The 20691-nt window shown below is 35.5% G+C and overlaps 1 protein-coding gene across 1 annotated transcript; it reads right to left on the bottom strand.

Annotated features, from left to right (window-relative positions):
• Window positions 1-480: 480 nt before the first annotated feature.
• wdr46 (WD repeat domain 46) lies at window positions 481-20181 on the bottom strand. The gene is made up of 14 exons (XM_048211073.1): window positions 20024-20181; window positions 18993-19139; window positions 18705-18785; window positions 18012-18124; window positions 13828-13915; window positions 13267-13328; window positions 12324-12428; window positions 11272-11422; window positions 10277-10512; window positions 7848-8001; window positions 4976-5126; window positions 3388-3578; window positions 1204-1317; window positions 481-802 (listed from the first exon to the last, which is right to left on the bottom strand). The coding sequence occupies exons 1-14, from the start codon at window positions 20090-20092 to the stop codon at window positions 686-688; spliced, it is 1779 nt and encodes a 592-aa protein (XP_048067030.1). The 5' UTR covers window positions 20093-20181; the 3' UTR covers window positions 481-685.
• Between the last annotated feature and the right edge of the window lie 510 nt (window positions 20182-20691).

Here is a 20691-nt window from a genome sequence, read left to right as displayed (position 1 = left end):
GTAATAAGATGAATATTCAGATTTGCAGAAATATTAACTTGTGACATCATAACCCATGACAAATAATAAATAAATATAAAAAGGACACTTAACTTACTATGCAGTTATAATATTGTTTTATATTAAAGTCATTTTACCTTCAAAGCTAACACTGAAAAGAAAACATTTTGATGGCAGCACTGAAGTATCAGTTTGGATGTACGTTTCTAAAACTTTGCAAGGAGCCAAGATAAAAACATTATAAATGCATTTCTGTAACATTGTGAATAAGTATAATGTAAAAACCCCTGATATATTTCATATTAAATACGTCTGATAAAAATGTTATCACTATCGTCTCTCACTATCATCTCAGGGAGATTATATTACATTTTACACATGTGCAATACAAAAACCTTTGCAAAAAGCTTGTGGAAAAAGCTAGTGTGGGTGGAGCGTTGTTTTAACCAGGTCTCTAAAGATAAATACATGTGCATTTTCTTGTAGATATAATACTTATTTTATTAAACAAGCAAAAAGCTTTGTTTTGTACACAATCATGAAACACTAGAAACGACACCCAGAGGTTTTGTTATAAAAAATTCTTGTACAACAGCATCCTCAAACGCGCAACAGACGAGCCTGTGTGAATCCTGTATTCTCCTATGAGTTAGTCCTCATGTTCACAGCATCAGGGATCTGCGCTCTACTTCCTGAAACGATCAAGAGCTGTCTTCTTTTCCAACTCCTTCATCGCTTTGGCCTTCTCTTCCGACTCTTTCTGTTTTTCCATTTTCTCCTGTACAGACTCTCGAATTACATCCTGCAGAATCAAAATGGAGAGGAAGTGATGTGAACAGAGAGTAAAAGAGAAACACTATGCTGAGAGAGGATTGTGGGTAAGTTTAACAGACTTTGCTGTGCATATCCCTCAAGTCTACGATATTCTGGCCTCTAGATATGGTGCGCTGTAATTTTTTTTTTTTACCTGTTATCAAGCCAAAAATGAACCAGCTTGTTTAGAGACGTAACCTCTCCTCCTTAGCAAACATTCTCAACAAGCTACACGAGGCGTCGTCATGTCTGTGACTCAAACACACCAAAGTCTAATACTCTGGATTAGGGATTTTAACTAACCTCAAAAATATTATCAATATCAAGTGGTGTTTCTTAGGAGTTTGAGAGCTAGAAAATGCAAAAAATGCAAAAAAAAAAAGGAAATACCCTCTGATCCTCATAGGCGACCTTCTTCTTTCTTCTCTCCACAGCACCAGCCGAGCTTCTTCCTTTCTTCTTTGCTCTGGGTTTAAATGGCTCTTTTCCCAATGGATCAAAGCCCTGAAACAAAGACAAGACAAAGTCAGAACTAATGACATCAAACTGATTTTTCACTAATATTGGCACCCTTGGTATATACAGTGCTGCTTGAATGTTTGTGAACCCTATAGAATTGTCTATATTAGACTCTAGTCTATAAGTAGGAAGCCATAACTTCCTGTTTCACTGGGGTATGAATATAAGATAACACACAGGGCAAATTCCTATCACTATGGGCACTCTATGGCAAATCTTGAGTAGCCGATTGGTTGGATCGGGTCCTACAGACCTCTCGTCTATTGCATGTGAAATCAGAGACAAGTTCAGCAACTGCAGCAGCCCACATACCCATCCACAAATACCAGGAATCTCCATTCACATGTTGCAGCTTATGGCATTCAAGTTGCCCATTTGTCACTTCTTGCTATCAGCATTGGGATGTTATGTACCTAATCTACCCTATTTCTCCACAGGGAACCATAATGTTTTGTTTTTTCACAACATTCAAATGGTGTATGGAAAGTTTAAAGATTCGACTTGGGAGTTGAATAGTGCATCATTAATTTGTTGTTTGGGTCATTGACAAATAAGGTTTTTAAAAGTAAAAAAAAAACCCAAAAACAATGGACAATTTGAATTTGAAGTTTTTGAATAATTTGAATAATTTTGAAGTTTTATTAAGTGTTAACAATGAGATTATGTGGTTTTTATAATCAATTAACACTGCTTTTGTCATTTTTTTACAAGATGGACAAAATGTGTCACCAAAAAAGTCATTCGGTTTAACCAAAATTTCGGTTTTACCGACACTTTTGGTTATACCGAATGACGATATTTTCAAACAATGCTAACAGGCTGATATCTAGCAGAAGGACAATCAAAACAAGTTTTTAAAATATTACAACAGTTTCCATGTTTTATAGCGGTTGTACCGAATGACCTGATGTTTCAGGACATGCGTATGAACAAAAACATGAATTTTTCAAATAGTTAAGAAAGAGTTCTTTACTTTGCTTCACAACCATGTGGTCTTTTGCAGGTGTCTGAATGATGTCACATCCTGTCACATGATATTGACCGCATGACTTGATCCAAAATGATCCCTTTATATTGGTTACTCCAAATGACAATGAAATTCATTTTTCCAGACATTCTTTTAACACCATTTTGCTCTATGTTGATATATGATGTTATAAAATCATGCCAGAACTAAAATATATACATTTATTACATTTTAAGATATTTTAATCACTAATAAAGTGGCTGTATTGGCCTTTGGACGATTAAACCGAATGACCTTTTGACACTTTATATGTAGCAAAATATAATTAAACCCTTTTGGATTCAATAAAAGATCTAGTTGTACTACCTTACATACTTTAGATGTCATATCTTTGTTTGTTATTACTATTAAGGCCTTAAAAAAGAAAGACCCGTCATGTCATTGACCCTTTTATGTATAAACAACTGAACAGTATTACTTCAGTTTTTGACACTTTGGGGTGATAAAGAAACATGCATGAATGTACTTGAGGTTAAAAAGAGTTATAAAGCCGAGTGGAGTATTCACATAAACATAGTCGGTTATGTCTGAAGTGAACGCAAACAGGATGAAAACTAATGTTATTAATGTTAATCAAACCACAAAGAGAAAAGTCACTCACTGCTCTTGACTGAATAACTTTTGTATCTTTATAAAGAATCAATTGTGTCAAACATGTTAAATAAAACTACTGAACCTAAAAAACAAAAACAAAAAAAACTTACTTGATCTAATTTGCATCTTTGATCTATTATTTGTAATTTGCTTCTTATTTTTATGGAGCCTCAAAAGGGACATGATGGGAAAAATATGGGAGATGGGAGGAAAAAATATTTCATATATTTATTTATTTATTTTTTCCCCATTTCATATGCTTTTCCTTCACCATATATTTTTAATAACAAATAAAATAAAAAAATAGCTATATCATGATATATATCTTTATCGTGAAATAAAATGTTAATTTTGGTCATTTTGCCCCCTGCTAATTCCTGCTTACTTTGTTCTCCCCCATACGTATTTAGTGCAGTTACCAGTGCTGAACTTACCAACGACTCAACCCGTCTCTTGTGCCTCTGCTCAAAGGTGGCCTTGTCGATTTTACCCAGCTCTCCCGGGTCCAAAACTATCAGGTCAGGCTGCACCTTCTCCAGCAGAGCCTTGACCTCCCACTCCTGTCTCTGCTTAGCGCTGCGGTACGGGTTTGCATCAAGGGCGTCAAAATTCGGTTCCCCGGCACCTTGAGAGACACATTCAAGAATCTGAAGTGAAGTGACTTATTCACATGTCAGTGATCACTGATTACCTCTTCAAAGCTTTATGAATAATTTGTTTCGAATCAGTGGTTCGGAGTGTGTATTAAAGTCACGTGATTTCAGTAAACAAAGCTTTGTTACGTCAAGAGTTTTGAAGCGTTTCGAAATTTTAATGGTTCATGTGACTTTGGCAGTTTGATACACACTCTGAGCCACCGATTCGACACAAAAGATTCATAAAGCTTCATGAAGCATTTGAAATCACCCATCACTAGATATTGTTGAATAAAGTCATTATTTTGTTGTTTTTTTGGCGCACAAAAAGTATTCTCGTCGCTTCATTACATTGAGGTTGAACCACTGTAGTCACATGAACTGATTTAAATACATCTTTAGTAGCTTTCTGGGTATCTCAAAGTGTAAATTATGTTGCTGTCAATGCAGGACTCACTGAGCCATCAGATGTCATCAACAATATCTTAATTTGTGTTCAGAAGATGAATGAAGGTCTTACGGGTGTGGAACAACATGAGGGTGAGTAATTAATGACAATTATATGAAAATTTTCTATTTATATTTAAAACAATCCAGTAAAATGCTTATCAGTCATTGGAGTTTGACAAGGAAATGATGACAGTTCTTCACCTTTTAATAAATAACCACATGTGAATCTTGAAGGACCTAAATGGCACCTAGTAAAAACATCTTGATCATATGTAGATTTCAAATTACTAACAAAAACCTTCTTAAACTAGGATTTATTTAATATAACTTATTTCCGTGGCTAGACATGTGCCTATATTCGGTAATACGATATATCACAATAATGAATATGCACAATATTGTTATCATGGGCACTTCAAAATACCATAAATAATAATTTATTACCAATTATTAAAATTTTTATATTGCATTTTAAGAATACTTTCCCCATCAACCATATAAAATGCACAATGAGCTTGTGTCAAAGGGACACGCGCTCAGATGTAAAAAAGCCCAACATGCATGAGAAGCACATGGCGGAACGAGTGAAGGAGACGCGCTGAATGAAAGTGCACGTTCACTGACAGCAGAGGGCGCTGATGGAACAGCAGAAGTGCAGCGGTTACCCCGGAAACAAAGCAAACAAAGCAGCTGCAGTACTGAACATCCAAATTTGAAAATTTGATACCGTCACATGCCTATCTGTGGCAGTCATCGAATTCTATATGCCACTTGTTATTAATATAAGAGTTTATTACTAGTCTCAAATCAAAGAGTGGAATTTGACAGTCTCCTATTCTTGATATAAAATCTTAGTTAACTTCATATGTCCAGTGTAAGACTCCAGGAATGAAGGAGTGAACATGTTCTTTGTGTGAACTGATGCATTGTGCCTTACCTGGTACGATCATGCTGGTGAAGCCCTGTCCATGTCCGATTCCCAGAACATCTTCAAAGGGGCAGTACGCGACACCGCAAACTTGCCCTCGAAGGCGGTGAGCCATGTAAGGTTTGGTTAAAGGATTGCTTCCACAAACGTCCCGATAAACCTATGGATACATACACTGTCAGTTCAAATCTGATTTTGTATCCGATTGGAATCTGATCTATATTATTGACTATCCAGATCAGATTTGTGTGTCCAGTGTAGCGTTTCGTTTTCGGGAATATCTGCATTGGTTTCTATGGCAATGATGGTGTGTTGGTAGGTATACGCCAAAAAACAGCAGCATTGTGGAGGGGTTTGCAATACAGATGTTTCTTATTTACAACACGACAATATGTGGCTTTATTCTGTGCTGTCGTCTCTGCCAGTCTCAAAATGTCTCCATTATATTGACCAGCTCAACAAACAACCTTGTTTCTGCAGAGACTTTCAGCATGTTTCCTATATAACAATGTCTGACATGTTTAAATCACATAAACCACTCAAATCTGATCATAGCAGTCAGACTGAAGTGGATTTACAAAAATGCCATTTAAAGGGGACCTATTATGCAAAATGCTTTTGCATGGTGTTTGGCTATAAATGTGTGTTGGCAGTGTGTGTACACAACCACCCTATAATGATAAAAATCCACCCACTCCTTTTTTTTAAATCCCCATATATCATAAGCAGTGTCTCAGAACAAGCCGTTTCCAGATGCCTGGCAGTGTGACGTCACATTAGCCACAGGCCCCACCCACGAATGTTGACAGACACTGCCGTTTTAACACAGAATCGCCCTGAGCGAGTTCACAGTGAGTTCACAGTCCGCCATTTCTGCACTGATGAGAACGTCCCTCAAGCGTTTTAGGTGTTCTGTAGCTGGATGGATTAATACACAGAGCTCTCTCCATTTACTCCTGAAATCTGAGCCGCTGAAGACGAGATGGATTCATTTTGTTTTTGAAGAAAATGCTCCCTCAACTCTACCGAAATTTGTTTATGTCTGCGCGAATCATTTCACACCGGACTGCTTTGTGAACGAATGTCAATACAAAGGGAAAATACAAAACAGAGGTTGTGCTAAAAAGTTGTTACTCAAGGATGGATCAGTAACTGTTCGTGATCCAGCTTACAGCCTCCAGAGTGATACTGGATACGGCAGTAATGAAGGTGAGAGCACTTTATTACAGTTCATCGGAGTTGATTTACGGATATAAAGTTTACCAGTTTATTAAGCACCACCCGAACGAAAGGCATAAGGTCTTTATATATTTGTTTACTGTTAGTTGTAACGAGTGTTTCTGTGTAATTCGCTGTGTATGTTGATGATAATGCAAGGATAAGAGAGAGAGATTATGGATAATATTTTAATGCACACTTGCAGTGTTTTATTAAACTCTTAAAGTGATTTTCTAGAGTGAAAACAGACGCTTCATATTTTGTGTAAAGTACAATAAACGTTATAAAACTCATCGGTAAACTGGCTTGTACTAATGTAGTGGATACAAACAACAAGACAATATAAGTTATAACCGTAATTTAACTAAACTATACCTGTTCTATCTCCATACAGCATATACAGTATTTGCAGTTTCTGACATTATAGTGCGTCCTGACTGACTCCTGACACCAGAGAATCAGCTCTTGAAGCTCCGCCCTCTTAGGCCGAGTGCAGCAGCTCATTTGCATTTAAAGAGACACACACATAAACAGCATGTTTTTGCTCACCCCCAAAAAGTGGCAATTTTAACATGCTATAAAAAATTATCTGAGGGGTATTTTGAGCTAAAACTTCACATAAACACTCTGGGGACATCAGAGACTTATTTTACATCTTGTAAAAGGGGGCATAATAGGTCCCCTTTAAATAGGATTTCAAAATACATGTGAATGTAGCTAAAACGGAATTTCATGTGATTTTTTTTGCTGTTCACACTTCAATCTGATCAGATTCCAATCTGATATGCACAAAATATTGATTTGGACTGACAGTCTGAAAAAGGCTTAATAGCAGCTATTAGCAGTATTATAACATCAATTCAAGTTTATTTGTATAGCGCTTTTCACAAATATTGTTTCAAAGCAGCTTTATAGAAAATGCTTGTTTCAATGTTACAATTTAGATAGTATTATACAATATTAAATTGTTGTGTACTATTCCTGCACTGCACTGCAACTCGTGTATCTGCAGCGGTTTGTCTTTCGTATTATTCCCTATATATAGAATTCAATAGAATGGTGCATGATGTTTAGTCTTCACAAGTGAATTAGAAATAAAGGAATGTCTCTATCTTAAGGTTAATGTGAAGCAGTTTCAAACTGACTTTGTCTTGCTTAGATGGGGTTTAAAAGAAGCATAATATTCAGCATTATTATCGATTTGACTGATATAACCCCAGCATAACATATAGCTTAACTGATGAATCAACACTGTAGTGGCTCAAAGTAAATAATGACACTTTTGTATTCAGTAGAGCTGCTTAAGTTATAGCTGAAATTAAGTCTTCCTAAATTGATGAAATTTACAGTTATTGATCTGAACTGAATCAACTGAACTAAATTGAGCAGAATAATGACACTACTGTCTTTTTAGAGCTGCTTTACAGCAGAATTTGTCTCATATTTGATGAAGTTTGCATCACTGATTCTGTAATTTTTCCTGTTTATCACTATAAAGCTGCTTAGAAACAATCTGTATTGTATAAAGCACTATATAAATACAGGTTACTTGATTTATTTTGGTATAACTGCAATTGAACATGTGTTCTGGTCTGATTCAGGGATAGGTTATTGTTAAGGGTTGGGTTAGGACTTGTGCGTGTCATGTGTCCATGTGCACTACCTGTACGACATCTCCAGTAGCAGCACTAAGCAGTCCTCTCTGGCTCAGAGACAGGCAAGAGGCTCCAGCAGGAAGGAAACAGGAGTGAAGGTGTTTAAACGCTCTAATGTCATACACCTTTAGCTTCCTGTCCAGACCTGACGTCACCATGTACCTGAAATAAACAAATACAAATTCAATTCACATTTATTTGTATAGAGCTTTTCACGATACATATCGTTTCAAAGCAGCTTTACAGGAAATGCATGTCAACATTACAATTTAGAGTTGGGACTGTGTACAAATTATGTAATTTCAGAAATGTACATATACAAACAATGCAGTTAGCTAACAATGTATCAATTTAAACATGTTAATGTGATGTAGAAACAATGAACTCATTAAAGTAAATGAAGGGTATTGTAAGTCTAACAAATAAGTCAATAATCAATGAAAATAATAGACAAATTTGACACAGAAAACGTACAAAACGCATCTAAAAAAATAGCAAAGACACAGAACGAGATGCTGCAGGAAAAATTCATGACCCAAATTGTCCCAAACATGACAATTCTTTGTTTGAATCACAAACATATTTAAAGAACATAATTCTGCTTGACTGTCAGGTGTGCTTTTTAAATGTTTAACACAGTTAATATCTTACATGTATCTTATATTTCCATTTTGATGCATCCTGAATGCAAGCGTCTATTAAAATTGGCAGATTTTGACGAAACTTACATGGCAGAATGTAAGCACAATAATTCTGACTAAAATATACATTTTACATCTGTTGATGACATTGAATGTAGGTTCTGTGAAACCTGTAAAAACCATAGACTGTAAAAAATATGGACGTAGTGTCTGTGACGTCACCCATAGAGTTCTGAACAGCAGTTTTGACGCAAAAATGAGGCCGCGGCCATCTTAGCTGCACGTGACCGCACGTCACTCACGGATAACTGAAAATGGGCAAAGAGGCGGGACGTAGTTGGAGCCCATGCGACTTGTTGCTGAAACCACGCCCGCCTAGCTATCTATCTTAGACACTATCTAAAATATTAATAAAGATAGCAATATCATTAGAAAGTACTAAAGGATTACTGTCAATCTACAGTGATTTTTAAGATAACGTTATAGATGCTCTAACACCAGTAAGCTAATTAATTTGTGTGGGGTGTGCAAATAACACAAAAAAAATCAACTGGGACTTAATACCTTTAATGAAATAGAGATCGCGAGATGAATCCAATCCGTTGCACTTAATTGGGTAAAATGTCAATGAGTGTCATTTTAAAACAAAAAACATACTAAATCATCGAAATTTATAATGTATCCATTGTTTGCATCACTTTCTTGTGATACGTACATATATAGGTACCAGATATCTGTATATGATCGTACATTAGACTCTCAAACTAAATGAGCCCACGTGTCCAAAGTATAATTTTTCAAAATAGTGCAGCAGTTTTAGTTATATATCCAAGCAGTGCTGTCGGAGTTGTATATCCTCCTGGTATTGTCATTGTTAGTAAATCTCAGGAACAAAACCTTTAGCCAATGCCACGATGATCCAACAACGTGTTCTGTTTATCTTCCGCGTGCGAGCACATGTACACACACTGACATCTGTCTCGAGTCTCAACCATTAACGCAGCAAGCCATATTTTAGAATTGTATAAAATAATCCAGAAAAAAGGCACAAAAACAGCTGAGATGCCAAATTCAGCGGCTGGAATTAGCTGAGGTAACATGACGGCTCACAGACAGCAGCGCCAATCCACCTGTCACTCAAGTGACCACGCCCTTAATTATGCAGAACTTTAAGGCTTAATATAATTTAAATGGATGAGTTATAAAAAAATTCACCCCCCTCAGAGTTGTCATGAAGGACAAAATTAGCAGTATAGACCAAAACACAATGTGAACCAGAGTGTAAACATGTTTTTTTCTGCTGTAAACTTGGCTATTTTAACATGATGGTCAATGAGATTCTGCTCCCTTTTGAAGCCTGTCCCTAGCGGCCAGTCGATGAATCGCAGTTTAAGTTACTTCCGTATTGGCTTCACGAGAGAAAGGGGGAGGTTGCCGCTTGGTAAAAACCCTAACAATCCTTTTTTGCACATTATGTAAATAGTAGCCTTCATAGATTCACTATATTTGTTTTCATTGCCTATCATTTGCATATTGTTAGGAGGAAAAGCTTGGGCAGGATGTGGAATAACATTTAGTAAAATACAGCAAATAAAACTTGATCAAAGGACGGATTATTCAAACATCAAAATGTGTGTCATTTTCACGTTATTCATTTTTGCCTGGAGATGGCCTTTTTCTTGCCCAACAGAAAGATATCTAGCAATCACTGCGTCCAATGTCAGCGCTGCCTAACTTTTGCCTAACAATACCCACAGAAAGCACAAGAACTACACCTCTCAGCCAGTGATACTCACGTGCCGGTTTTATCCACCGCTAAGGAGCGAACAGCACCCCGATGACACAACAGCTTCACGAGTGGCTCTTTCTGGTTGGGCGACCACAGACTGACGGTGCCATTTGGGTGACCCAGGTGAATTACTGCGTTATAGGGATTCTGTGCCATCACATCCAGCCGTCCCATTTTTGTGCAGATGGCTGCGATCTCTTTCCCAACCGACACATCCAGATATTGCAGAAACCCCGTGGCACTCTGAAAGATGAAAATATTATTGACACACGGAAAAACTGTAAGGATGAAATACAAACGGGAAAGATCTCTTTTTCATACACAAACACTTGGATTGTCTGAAACTCCCTGAACTCGCCTTTATTTGAGTCTAGGGAAGACACAAGCTGGAACAATGGAGAATTTGGGGAAAATAATGTTTTTTTTTGAACATTCAGGCATAAAACTGATTCTGGTAGAGCCTCAAAACAAAATCAAGACTTTGTAAAAGGGCATAATAGGTCCTCTTTAAAGATCAGGGTGCAATATGTGACAGAAACTGTCCTCAAGACTGGATTATTGCAATGTACTTCACATCTTCAATAGACACAACATTTAGTCCAAAAATGCAGCTGCTAGAGTTCTTACCATGTCAATTTCATCACCCTAATTTTATCAACATTAGGTATCTGTTAAATTCTGTATCGATTAGAAATATTGCAGCTTGCTTAGAAGATATCAAGCTATATCAAGCTTATATCAAGCTACAATCCATCATGCTCTTTAAGGTCACAAAACTCTGGAGTTTTCATAGGACTGAGGATATCAAAGTCAACCAAAGGAGGAAGAGCTTTCTCACATCTGGCTCCTAAACTCTGGAATAGCCTGAACCGAATAAGCTGCACATGGACACTGAAGAAAGCACTTTTGAAATAACAGTGAAATATCTATTTGGAATTGGCTGCAAGGTTAACAAAGCCTTAAATAAGTTCAAAGTTTTGGCAAAAGCATTTGTTGACGCACCGCAGTGGCGAGTAGGAAGTGGTAGGGCAGAAACTGCATTTTCAAGACGTCGTTGAACTTCTTGATGCAGTGGAGCTCCACACCTTTAGAGTCATACATGTAGAGCCATCTCTTCTGTGCCACAGCAAACATGGCCTCTGTGTGAAGCCACCTGGAGGGAGAACGATGAGCAGAGTGAGCTTTAAATGAGACCTGACGGAGAGAATTACTCTTTACTAACTCACAGGGGTGTAGGACATACATGTATAGTGATAAAAACCCTACATAAACAATCTGGACTGAGTTTATTTCAAAACTGAAATTATTTCAAATGTGTCAGTCCAATGAAAAGAACTTCCTGCTTTGGCTCAAGAGATGCCCAGAAAAAAGCTTGAATGCAATCAGTGTTTTTGTTATGCAGCTTTGCTTTGGCTGAGGAAATGCATCAGATGGGGTGGCTGAAAGCAGCAAAAAAAGTATTAAAAAAAACAGTATTATGAAAATGTTGGTCGAAAACAATATATCATAATATTCACATTTTTATGCAAATGGAAAAAAAAAAACAGGAAAAAAAAACTCCACAGGAAGTGATGTCACGCAGTCTGTGAGTTGGGGGTCCTTGTGGTAATTACAGTATGTCGGGCAGGAAATCTAAATATTCGCATATCATCCATCGACCTCAAATATGTCTTTTCAATTGAAACAAGCATTTGAAGTAGCAACTTCACATGGCCGTTCACTCTGTGCGTTATTATTAGCCGCATATCCAAGTGTTTGTACGGAGTGTGGAAGCTGAAGTATAGCGTGCTTACAGCAAGACATGGAGGCGCCGGCGCGATCACTGGCATTTTTTTCCTGATAACAGCGGAAACAACTTAAGATACTCCATTTTTGGTCATACAGGTAAGAATAATGCGCATTTCAAAAGGGTCTAGTTTTATATGCATGCACTTACAATAACAAAATGCTTAGCTTAAATTCTGAAAGGGATAAAAACCAATTCATAATTGTGCATCAGAATTCAAAACGTGCGACAGAAATCAATAGATGCGTCTTAATGACTGTGCACTTACTTGACGTCATTCACCGTTTCCATGACATTCACCTCACACATTAAGTCTTTGGAATGCCAGTCGATGCAGGCCACATGACCTCTCTTTCCACCCAATAGCAGGTGCCTGTTGCAGACAAATAATTGTTATGGATCATATTTAAAAAAAGCAATAAAAAAATAAATGCAATAAAAAAGCAATTTAAATAAACCTCTTCTATAATTAACAGATTTTCAATTTCTGGATTAAAATGTCCATAGTGCATTGATGACAACACTCTCATGACTTTTTTTTATGGTTAGGATTAATTATGGTTGTTAAATGGTAAAATCCAAAGAAAACAGTGATATTCAAGAGGGAGAAATCAGGGTTGTCTGTCAATAAAAATATGATGCCAATTAATTGCAGACTTTTGTTAGTTCAAGTGTTAACATATTTATAACTGTTCCACGAAAAAACAAAAATGTAATTACTAGGTTTCAAAATGTGAGTAAGACGAGTGAAGAGAACCAACGAAACCAACTGTCAGACAATATATAAATACTGAGGTGTTCTAACCCTATAACCCATTTTTCCAATTTCATAATATTTTATATATATATATATATATATATATATATATATATATATATATATATATATATATATATGAAAAAATACAAGTACAAATTTGTTCATGGTGTGAACAGCTATATACAGCATAATGCTGTTTCTATTTAAGATCTGGTTTACTTCATGCCAAACATTTGCATGAGGGCCTTTACATATTAATGCTATGAATAATGGACCGCATACAGAGTCATTTTCCCCAACATTTATTGATAAACAAGTTAACTTGATGTGTAAAAAAAAAAAAAAAAAAAAAAAGATTTCTAAATGTTTCTGAAATGTTACTGAGCCTTTTAATATAAGTACATCTACTCATCCATCCATTCTATATACGTATAAATGCTTTAGCACATACCGTCCATTTTTGCTGTAGTCAAGCCTATACGGCCCAAACTGGGAAAGATCCAAGTTGAAGTACTGTGGGGAGAGAAAAAGAAAACACACACCAAATGAAGTGAATATCCGACTGCAGCAGGACATAAACACTGTAGTTGGCAAAGGTCTGTAAAAATCTGTTCAATACTTTAACACTACCATTTATGCTTGTTTACTTTCTAAATGTCATATTTAACAAAAAATAGATTTCTAAATGAAAAGCTATTCAAAAGCAGCTGAGTTCACTGAGTACACAGCACAGAGTAATCACATCTCCGTCAGAGCGTTTTGATTGGCCCAAAGCAGACTTCTGACGACAGCGCGCCCTCATCTCACTCATACTCACACTGGTAATCATATTCTGATTTACTGGTATTCCTGAAAAGATCCGGTTCACATACAATCTCTAAATGTTAATTTTCCAGTAAAGACTGTATGTGTGTAAGGGGCACTACATGCTTGATTAACCATGCTGATTATCAACAAGCTCTACTGTTTATTAATGGCCTCAATGCAGTTTCTAGAGCTCAAATAAATTCACCTTCGATCCAGAAGTGATGTCAACAGCATCTGCTATGTCATCCTGAGAGATTGTACACGTGTCTTCATCCTCGTCTCCCTCCAGGAAGCTGATGACAGGCAGACAGATAGATATCAGCTCTATGTGCGTGTACATTTACTAAATGTGATAAACATACACTACCAGTCAAAATTTTGGAAACATTACTATGTCTCTTATGCTCATTAAGGCTGCATTTATTTCATAATAAATACAGAAAAAACAACAATATTGTGAAATATTATTACAATTTAAAATAATGGTTTTCTATTTTAATATACTTTAAAATATAATTTATTCCTGTGATCAAAGTTGAATTTTCAGCATCATTACTCCAGTCTTCAGAGTCACATGATCCTTCAGAAATCATTCTGATATGATGATTTATTATCGATGATGGAAACAGTTGTGCTGCTTAATATTATTTTATAACCTGTGATACTTTTTCAGGATTCATTGATGAATAAAAGGTTAAAAAATATCAGCATTTATTTAAAATAGAAATCTTTTGTAAAAATATACACTACCGTTCAAAAGTTTGTGGTCAGTAATTTTTTTTCTTTCTTTTTTTTGAAAGAAATTAATACCTTTATTCAGCACGGATGTGTTAAATTGATAAAAAGTGATAGTAAAGATTTATATTGTTAGAAAATATCTCTATTTTGAATAAATGCAGTTCTTTTTAACCTTTTATTCATCAATGAATCCTGAAAAAGTATCACAGGTTATAAAATAATATTAAGCAGCACAACTGTTTCCATCATTGATAATAAATCATCATATTAGAATGATTTCTGAAGGATCATGTGACACTGAAGACTGGAGTAATGATGCTGAAAATTCAACTTTGATCAAAGGAATAAATTATATTTTAAAGTATATTAAAATATAAATCCATAATTTTAAATTGTAATAATATTTCACAATATTAGTGCTTTTTTCTGTATTTATTATGAAATAAATGCAGCCTTAATGAGCATAAGAGACTTCGTTCAAAAACATTAAAAATAGTAATGTTTCCAAACTTTTGACTGGTAGTGTATGAAGAATATTCACCAAAATATTAATCACACACAAGCAGTAGTTAAACCAAATGTCCAAGCTAATCTTTTCTATCCAGCTTGTTTTTAGAGCAGGCACTGACAAGCTTTAGATATGCATTTACTTTGTTAGTGCATATCGCCACCTACTGGGTGGTTGTGCAATCATTTTAATTTGATTTTTTTCTATAAATCTAAAATCTTTTTTTAATGTGAAAAAGATTACATACTTTGTTTGATGCTAAATATATAAATTAAAGAGTGACTGAACAAGAAACAGTCTGTTTTGTGTCCACATTTGTTGTAAACGTCACACTCACTGGATCCACATCAGTAGGGCATGAATAAATCTGAAGTAAACTACCCTAAAACATGATCCATCTTCTAGTTATTTACCTATACACCTTATTTTCTGTTTTCCATTGTCCGATATGCTGCTTGATACTGCAAACTGGTATTTTAATTATATTTTTATTATCATAAATCATAAGCACACTAGTTGTAGTGCAAATTTTTAGTTTACTGCACTTGTTATTCTTCTAGTTAATTAGTTATATCAACTAATCAGAAGTCTCGCACATTCACAGGAAACAGCTCACTTTTGCATTGGATGGACTGGTGGATAATGGATCCTTTTCACAGATGCGTTTCCACAGTTATTAACATTTATAACAGCACACTTGGTGTTTTCTTCACTTCGCATTACATTTCATTAAATTAGTTACTGCTGCTGTGTGGGGGCTGAACGACTTCAGAATTTTTAAGTCGACATTTATGTGATTTAAGTCGACGTCGACTAGTTGCTGATGACGTCATTACTGAACAAATAAGCCTGAACCTCGAGCTGAGACTTGAACACGGGTCGCCTTGTGCACAGCTATGGCATGTGACACAGGCTATTACTCCTACTTAACAGCTCATTTTTTATCAGTTCTTGTCTTTGGATCGTTATATTTCTCACAGATTTCTGCTCGCTCTAAATCAGATAGAGTAGCACAGTAAAGATTACATTTATATGAATACATTAGTGAGAGAGTGATTGTGAATTAATTCTTCCTGTGCAGCGTGAAGCTGTGGGTTCAAGTTACTAAGAAATATATGCTAAAACTTTTCAGTTTCTAAGCTATTTTATTGATAAAGAACAGTGTTGACAATACATTTCTGCTCTCCTGAATGTTTCTGTGCGTGCAATCTGCACGTGACGTACGCTCTATTGTGTGCGTTACAGTGCAGCACGCATTAGTTTAGAACGGTGATTAACTTACGTGTAGAATAAGCTGTGTAAAATGTGCATTCACCCGATCGATATTGACCATCCAGATGGTATAATCAAACATACAGTACAATCCAAAAGTTTGGAACCACTAAGATTTTTAATGATTTTAAAAGAAGTTTCGTCTGCTCACCAAGGCTACATTTATTTAATTAAAAATACAGTAAAAAACAGTAATATTGTGAAATATTATTACAATTTAAAATAACTGTTTTCTATTTGAATATATTTCACAAAGTAATTTATTCCTGTGATCAAAGCTGAATTTTCAGCATCATTACTCCAGTCTTCAGTGTCACATGATCCTTCAGAAATCATTCTAATATGCTGATTACTGTATTTTTAATTAAATAAATGTAGCCTTGGTGAGCAGACGAAACTTCTTTTAAAAACATTAAAAATCTTAGTGGTTCCAAACTTTTGGACTGTACTGTATCTTGTAAGGTGCTTTCAAAGTACGCATTTATTTGTCATTTACTGTTTTGAAATACGGCATTAAAGTGGATTTAAAAGATTTCTTATCCTTTTACACCCTCTGTAGGCCTTGAGCAGCGACTAGTTGACGTCATGGCAGAGCATTAAAGTCGACTAGTCTGTGCAACCCCCACTGGTGTGAGTGTTTCAAATACAACGGCTGACAGAGTGACAGCAAATCATTCTCTCTTCTGACCATTTTTTTCCTATTTTGGAGACATTTTTCGTTTAACTATTTTTTTTTTTTTTACCTCTTTCCCCACCAGCATTTTTTTAAGTTGCCAGCGCCAGTGTTTTTGATCATTTTCACAAATTTTCACAAGCCCAACGGAATATTTTGTTGTATAAATATCTGAAAATGCAATAAATCAAAATAAAGAACAGACCCTCTGCTTTAAAACAAACAAAAAAAAATATTTTATTCTAGCTTCATGCATTGATTTTTGTACACTTAAAGAGTTAATTTGCAAAAAATGATAAATGCCTCATTTTAAAAAAATGAACTGACTGCTGTGCGTTATTGTCCACATATAGCACGTTCTGAACCCTAAATATGTTTTCCACTGTCAAGGCATAGCAAGTTCACGTTTTACAGCATAAACCGACAAGCACCCGATAAGCCAGTTTTAGCGAATCAGCGTGTAGTATTCAGATCAGGTGACAAGGCATCTAGTCACTTCGAAAAGATGTGCTAACTGAGGGGAGTTTCATCAAAGCTGACTAAAAGTGATCAAGGATTTATAATTTGGACTCCTGCAACTCCCTGTACACTATACAAGTCTTACATGCTGAAACCTTGTTTGTCCTTTTGCGTTTGTTTGTGTGTACTTGTTTTGGCTATACTTGTGAGGACCAAATGTCCTCACTTGGGAAATACCCAACAGCAGTTTGACTGATATTACTTGGAATGCACAATAATAAAATAAAAAAACATGATTTATGAGAATTAATAAAAATGGAGTTATCTGTTTTTGCAAATGAACTCTTTCATAAAAAAGCTGAGAAAATCACGTTTTTGTCAAAGACTACATCTGGATCGGATTCAAAACAGATGGAGTACAAGATTGAGTCCATCAACACCTCAAAGCTTCACAATCCTAACCACTTCCTGTGTTCATCATGTCATTCAGTAACGTTAGGCAGATTTGATTTATATGCTGTTTAATGTTTGATGATCGCGTTATTTTACATATGCATGACTACAAATGCTATCGCTTGTTTCTGCTTCTTCACCTGTGTTTTGATCAGGAAATTCAGCTCTCTTTCAGAAGATGCATAATAGCGCCCCCTACAGTATTACAGCAGGGAAAGAGTCATATTTCTGTGTGTTTATAGTCAGTGCCATTCTTCTTTTCATCACAATGTGTGAACTACTTTACCCAGCATCCTCTGGAAGCAGGAGATCAAATCGTGCGGCCTGATCCTGAGCGAGATCAGACACCGTCTCCGAGAACTTGATGGCTGTTTTCAGCTTCCTCAGGGTTTCTGGTTTCTGGACATATCACAACAGAGAGAAACAAACGCAGTCCTTATATAAAGATTCAGATAATGTGTCAGAGTTACTCAGGTGAATCTCACAAAATCTGCCAAGAACGGGGCCGGATGTGTCAGCTAATCTAAATCAATGGTGTATGAATGTTTGGTGAATGAAACTGATCTGACACAACAATCTGAAAGATCAGAAACAGTGATATGTATGTATCAGTAAAAAGAACATTCCCAGAAGTCAATGTTTGATCTCACATTATTACATTTTATTGAAATAGTTGTTGCTTTTATATTGTTGTCAACAGTAATGTACATTAGGGTGTTTTGTGCTATATTTTCTGATGGTTATCAGTATGTTTTATTTCTGTGGTATCGAAATTGGTCTTGAGATGTATGAAACCTCACTGGGCTCTCTCACTTTGGTATCGTAAAAATATTACTTCCCATTAATTCTCATAAAGTGATATAAGTTTGCTCATATTACCCATACCTAACTGCGACTTACAGCTGTTTCTATATGCTGAATAGACAATGTTAAATACACAGGACTGCATCTGGACAATGTCAGAAATATCTGGACTCACCCATTTGTATTTCTCTCCTCTCTTAAATTTCTGGAGCCGTTCTTTTGGGACAGGAGCCTCACCAGGAAAAGGGTCCGTTTTCTAAATAAACAATATGAATTTGCACATAAGTACTAGTATTTGTGCGATGCTCCACATGTGTTGATGGATCAAATCAAACAGGTGCAACAAACTAAAATGACTCTGTGCCCCTTTAAAAGCCACAAACATTGTTAATCATTTGAAGCATTGATCTGATTTCAAGATATTCATAAACTAGAGTCACTGAATGGAAAAACAAACTCTCACCTCTTGTTCAGAACCTTCAAATTTCTTCCTTTTTAATGGCTCGTTTATCGGTCTAGCTTTATTCTGTTTCTGCGCATCTTTGCTCTGTTCTTCCTCTGGTTTCCTTTGGTCAGGGTTTTCTGTTTTCTCCCAGTAGCGTTTGGAGGGCTGAGAGAGGAAAACACATTGATCAGTGTTTTCAGAAATCAGCTCATAAATGTTTTCTTTTTTACATTTCCTATCAGGAATAAATGTCTTGCATTGGAAACAAAAACAGATGACCAAAACAACAACTGCGCCTGAATGGTATACAATATTTACAATGTTTACCTTAGTGGATAAATGATAAATAAGACTGTCCATAGTAAAGAAAAACCAGCAATATTTTGCAGTGTCCTTGTTACACATTACATTTAATATGTATAAATTATGCATAATTATATGCAATATGTAATTTAATTAATATTACTCAGTACTTAAATGTATAATTACACTCTAACAAAGACATCTTAAAATAAAGTGTAATAGAAAATCTAGTTTAAAACTAGTTCTTAGAAATAAAAACAGTAATAAGTCTCTGCAAATGATTTGGTGGCTTTTGTTTTAGTGGACAAAATATTAATAAGCAGTGAAAATGTTTTATTAAGATATTTTTTCTAATAAATAATGATGCAAGATTCATTTCTCTTTTCAAGAACTTCATTATTCAGTAAGGATTTTTTCCTTAATGAATATTAATTCATCACATGCTCATTACAGAAGATGTAAATATAATACAGTTCAGTTAATATGATATTTATTCAGTACTATGGTATATCAGAGTACCATGGTATTATATATTACTATATAATACCATCACCCATACGGTAGATTTACTCTTACATTAAAATCAAAAAGATCAAGAAGTATAATTTTATAAAGCAGTTAAATCAAGAAGGGATGATGACAACCTCTAATCTTTACAGTGAGTTTCCGACATCAACAAGGACATTTATAGCGCTGTGTGAAAAGCGACTGCAGTTGTAACCAGAGCAGTGATTGATAATGTTTACCTTTTTCTGTTTCTTATTCTTTTTCTCCACGTGTGTGCTCGGCAAACCCTCCGGCATCGGCGCTGCCATTTTTGTTTTACAGGACTGTAGGCTGATTCTTCTTCTAGTGTGTATAGGCGATTGTCAAACAGCTTAAAGGCTCATTGTCGCCTCCTGCTGGACTGGAGTGTGGAACGTTTGTCCTGTAATGATGTCTTGAATATTCCTTTATTTATTTAATTTTATTAAACTAAGGAATTAAATGAGGTTTAAAGGAGATTTGAGGGATAAATAAAACGGTTTTGGTGTCAAATTGTTTTCGTGAAGTAATCAATTTAAATTATTTGCAAATAATATTTTACTTTAAAATATGCACACATTCACTCTTATTCATATGTGTAATAATATCTCCAAAACGCAAACTTCATCACATTCAGTTATGAATTAGGCTACATGACTTATGTAAATTATTGAATATTTTCAAAACGCAATATTTGATAAAACAGTTGAGTTTTTTTGAGTTTTGATTTCACTTTTTTAACTTTAGTTAGTGTGTAATGTTGCTGTTTGATCATAAACAACATCTGCAAAGTTAGGACGCTCAAAGTTCAATGCAAAGGGAGATATTTTCTTTTACAGAAATCACTTTTTAAGGACTACAACAAACGGCTGGTAGGGACTACAACGAG

The sequence above is a fragment of the Megalobrama amblycephala genome, linkage group LG12, assembly GCF_018812025.1.
Source record: "Megalobrama amblycephala isolate DHTTF-2021 linkage group LG12, ASM1881202v1, whole genome shotgun sequence".
Classification (NCBI taxonomy): Eukaryota; Metazoa; Chordata; class Actinopteri; order Cypriniformes; family Xenocyprididae; genus Megalobrama; species Megalobrama amblycephala.
This window is presented reverse-complemented; position numbering and strand designations above follow the sequence as displayed.

Bases quoted from the DNA above. Each gene is read 5' to 3' on its own strand.
- wdr46 (XM_048211073.1), bottom strand. From the start codon at position 20,092: ATGGCAGCGCCGATGCCGGAGGGTTTGCCGAGCACACACGTGGAGAAA. The intron at 12,429-13,266 runs GTATGTGCTAAA...TGTCTGCAACAG, and splicing joins GACTACAGCAAAAATGGACG to GCACCTGCTATTGGGTGGAA. The intron at 1,318-3,387 runs GTAAGTTCAGCA...TCTTTGTTTCAG, and splicing joins AGAGACGGGTTGAGTCGTTG to GGCTTTGATCCATTGGGAAA.